This window comes from Malurus melanocephalus, unplaced genomic scaffold, assembly GCF_030028575.1.
Source record: "Malurus melanocephalus ecotype Western Australia unplaced genomic scaffold, MMel_1.1 scaffold_1445, whole genome shotgun sequence".
NCBI lineage: Eukaryota > Metazoa > Chordata > Aves > Passeriformes > Maluridae > Malurus > Malurus melanocephalus.
This window is the reverse complement of record NW_026624677.1, coordinates 24,906-28,733: the sequence shown is the minus strand read 5'-3', so window position 1 is coordinate 28,733 and position 3,828 is coordinate 24,906. Positions and strand designations below refer to the sequence as shown.

The 3,828-nt window shown below is 59.7% G+C and overlaps 1 protein-coding gene across 1 annotated transcript in view; it reads left to right on the top strand.

Annotated features, from left to right (window-relative positions):
* Positions 1 to 1,809: 1,809 nt before the first annotated feature.
* SLC45A3 (solute carrier family 45 member 3) overlaps positions 1,810 to 3,828 on the top strand; it is an 11,223-nt gene continuing 9,204 nt past the window's right edge. Inside the window, exons 1-2 of the mRNA XM_057387936.1 lie at positions 1,810 to 2,119; positions 2,600 to 3,382. Coding sequence (XP_057243919.1) covers positions 1,972 to 2,119; positions 2,600 to 3,382 — 931 coding nt within the window. The 5' untranslated portion in view covers positions 1,810 to 1,971. The remainder of the gene's footprint in view (positions 2,120 to 2,599; positions 3,383 to 3,828) is intronic.

Sequence of the window (3,828 nt, the reverse complement as noted above, 5' to 3'; positions counted from 1 at the left end):
CAGGAGTTCTGGAGATGGGATTGGGGTGGAATTGATGCCCCAGGGGATGTCCTGGTTATCAAACAGGGGTGTGGGGGGCTCTGGAGATGGGATTGGGATGGAATTGATGCCCCAGGGGATGTTCTGGTCATCAGGCAGGGCCGTGGTGGGGCTCTGGAAATGGGATTGGGGTGGAATTGCTGCTCCAGGGGATGTCCTTGTCACTGGGCAAGGGCTCTGGAGATGGGTTTGAGGTGGAATTGCTGCCCCATGGGAAGTTCTGGTCATCAGGCAGGGCTGTGATGGGGCTCTGGAGATGGGTTTCGGGTGGAATTGCTGCTCCAGGGGATGTCCTTGTCACTGGGCAAGGGCTCTGGAGATGGGATTGGGGTGGAACTGTTATCCTGGGGGATGTCCTAGTTATCAAACAGGGATGTGGTGGTATGCGGGGATGTCCTGGTTATCGGGCAGGAGCTCTGGAAATGGGATTGGAGTGGAATTGCTGACCTGGGGGCTGTGGGGCAGCCCAAGGGATGTCCTGGTCACTGGGCAGGGGCTCTGGAGATGGGTTTGAAGTGGAATTGATGCCCTGGGGGATGTTCTGGTCATCAGGCAGGGCCGTGGTGGGGCTCTGGAGATGGGTTTTGGGTGGAATTGCTGCTCCAGGGGATGTCTTTGTCATCGGGCAGGAGCTCTGGAGATGGGATTGAGGTGGAATTGCTGACCCGGGAAATGTCCTGGTCACTGGGCAGAGCAGTGGTGGCGCTCTGGAGATGGGATAGGGGTGGAATTGCTGCCCCAAGGGATGTCCTGGTCACTGGGCATGGACACTGGAGATGGGTTTGAGGCGGAAATTATGTTCCGGAGGATGTCCTGGTCACTGGGCAGGAGTTCTGGAGACGGGATTGGGGTGGAATTGCTGTCCTGGGGGCTGTGGGGCAGCCCAAGGGATGTCCTGGTCACTGGACAGGGGCTCTGGAGATGGGATTGATGTGGAATTGATGCCCCAGGGGATGTTCTGGTCATCAGGCAGGGCCGTGGTGGGGTTCTGCAGATGGGTTTCGGGTGGAATTGATGCTCCAGGGGATGTCCTGGTCACTGGGCAAGGGCTCTGGAGATGGGATTGGGGTGGAATTGATGCCCCAGGGGATGTCCTGGTTATCGGGCAGGAGCTCTGGAAATGGGATTGGAGTGGAATTGCTGACCTGAGGAATGTCCTGGTCACTGGGCAGGGGCTCTGGAGATGGGTTTGAAGTGGAATTGATGCCCCAGGGGATGTTCTGGTCATCAGGCAGGGCCGTGGTGGGGCTCTGGAGATGGGTTTCGGGTGGAATTGCTGCTCCAGGAGATGTCCTTGTCATCGGGCAGGAGCTCTGGAGATGGGTTTGAGGTGGAATTGATGCTCCAGGGGATGTCCTGCACACTGGGCAGGGGCACTGGAGATGACCTCATGTGGCTGCTGTCCCAAGAGAACTCCTAATTAATTGATTTCCCCGGAGAGGAGACCCCAAATCCTCCCTCTCTCTGCCATCTGTAAGAGGACAGTGAGGACACTGAGGTCACCCAGCCTCTTTAGCCTGAGGGCAGGATTGGGTTTTCCCAAAGCCTGTCTCACCTGTGACAAACCCTCGGCTGCAGTTTGTGTCCTGTCCCCTCTCCCAGGCCCTCCAGAGCCCGCTGGGATGGGGACTGTCCCTTCCAGCAGTGTCACACCCCTGTGACCCCTGCTCTCAGCCCATCCCTGCAGTGTTTAACACTCTCTCTCCCCAGCCTGCAGCCTGTGAGCAGGAGGAGCAGCCTGGAGCARSATCCCTGCCTGGACTCATCACACGAGGAGGAGGAAAGGATAATTCCATCCCCGCTGAGAAAATGGGAAGCACCATCTCCCCGACAACCCGGGAAGGGCAACTCCAATCCTTGCCTGGGGGCCACATTTGGGATCTGTGCAGCTGGAGGGACACAGCCCTGTGCCACTGAGGGCTCGGGGACAGCATGTCCCTGCAGAGCCGCCGGACCCAGCTGCTGCTGGTCAACTCTCTGACCTTTGGCTTGGAGGTGTGCCTGGCCGCCGGCATCACCTACGTGCCACCACTGCTGCTGGAAGTGGGCGTGGAGGAGAAATTCATGACCATGGTTTTGGGTAGGCGGCTTTGGGCACCTCTGCCAGGTGGTTTTTAACCCTCGGAGGGTCTGGAGGGTGGTGCTGGGTGAGGGCAGGGGGAGTTATCCTTGTCAAGGGAAGATTTGGGTTTGGAGGATGGTGCTGGGTGAGGGTGCTGGGTGAGGGCAGGGGGAGTTATCCTTGTCAAGGGAAGATTTGGGGTTGGAGGATGGGGCTGTGTGAGGGCAGGGGGTGTTATCCTTGTCGAGGGAAGATTTGGGTTTGGAGGATGGGGCTGTGTGAGGGGCAGGGGGAGTTATCCTTGTCGAGGGAAGATTTGGGTTTGGAGGATGGTGCTGGGTGAGGGTGCTGGGTGAGGGCAGGGGGAGTTATCCTTGTCGAGGGAAGATTTGGGTTTGGAGGATGGGGCTGTGACCCAGCGAAACCTCCCAAATTCACCCTTTTTATGGTGCACACAGCCCATAAACCGACCTGTAACACCCTCTGTCTCTTTCCCAGGGATAGGCCCCGTCCTCGGGCTGCTTTTCGTCCCCCTCATCGGCTCGGCCAGCGACCACTGGCGCAGCAGCTACGGCCGCAGGAGACCCTTCATCTGGGCGCTGTGCCTGGGCGTGCTGCTCAGCCTTTTCCTCATCCCCCACGCCAGCAGCTTGGCCGGCTTTTGCTCCCTCAACCCGCGGCCCCTGGAGATCTCCTTCCTCATCCTGGGCATCAGCCTGCTGGATTTCTGCGGCCAGGTTTGCTTCACGCCGCTGGAAGCGTTGCTGTCTGATTTGTTCCAGGAGCCAGACAGCTGCCGCCAGGCTTTTTCCGTCTATGCTTTCATGATCAGCCTGGGGGGCTGCATCGGTTACCTGCTGCCCGCCATCGACTGGACCTTCCTGGCGCCTTACCTGGGCGGCCAGCAGAGCTGTCTCTTCACCCTGCTGGCCCTCATCTTCCTCTCCTGCGTGCTGGCCACGCTCTTTGTGACTGAGGAACCCGCTCGGGGGGATTTGGAGCTGAGGGAAGCGGCGGTGAAGCCGTGGCGGGGTTGCTGCGTTCCGCGGGGACGCCGCGTCCTGCAGGCTCTGCGCGGTGTGTGCGCGCTGCTGCCGCGGCTGCACGGCCTCTGCTGCCGCATCCCCAGGGTGGTGCGCCGCCTCTTCGTGGCCGAGCTGTGCAGCTGGATGGCCCTCATGACCTTCATGCTGTTCTACACGGATTTTGTCGGAGAAGGGCTGTACCACGGAGTGCCCAGGGCCAAGCCGGGCACCGAGGCCAGGCGGCATTATGATGAAGGTGAGCGAGTGAGCCTGCGATGGAAACATTTCCCAGGAGCTCAGCTTGGATGGTGATGTAAAAAAAAAAAAATTACAGCCAGCTTGGTTTTATGCAGTGGGACAGGAAAGAATGTTTTCCTGTGGATCCCGGAGCGTGGCATGGTGACAAAATTGGGAAATAGCTCCCAGTTGTTCCCAGCACGGATCCAGCAGGGTGGCCCTGGCCCGGGGCGGGGTTGCCGGGTGGCAGAGCCACCCTGGCAGGTGACACAGGGACCAGGATGGGGCTGGCACTGTCTGCGGGCTCTGCTGGCCACTGCCAGGCCCTGGCACTGCTGTCCCCTCCTGTTTGGGAGGGGTGATGGCGCTCCCCATACCTGGGAGAGCAGGGGGTGGGATGCCAGAGTGAGGTGGAGTGTGCTGCTGGGATTCTCACAGCTTTTCTGGGATTCTCACAGCTTTCCC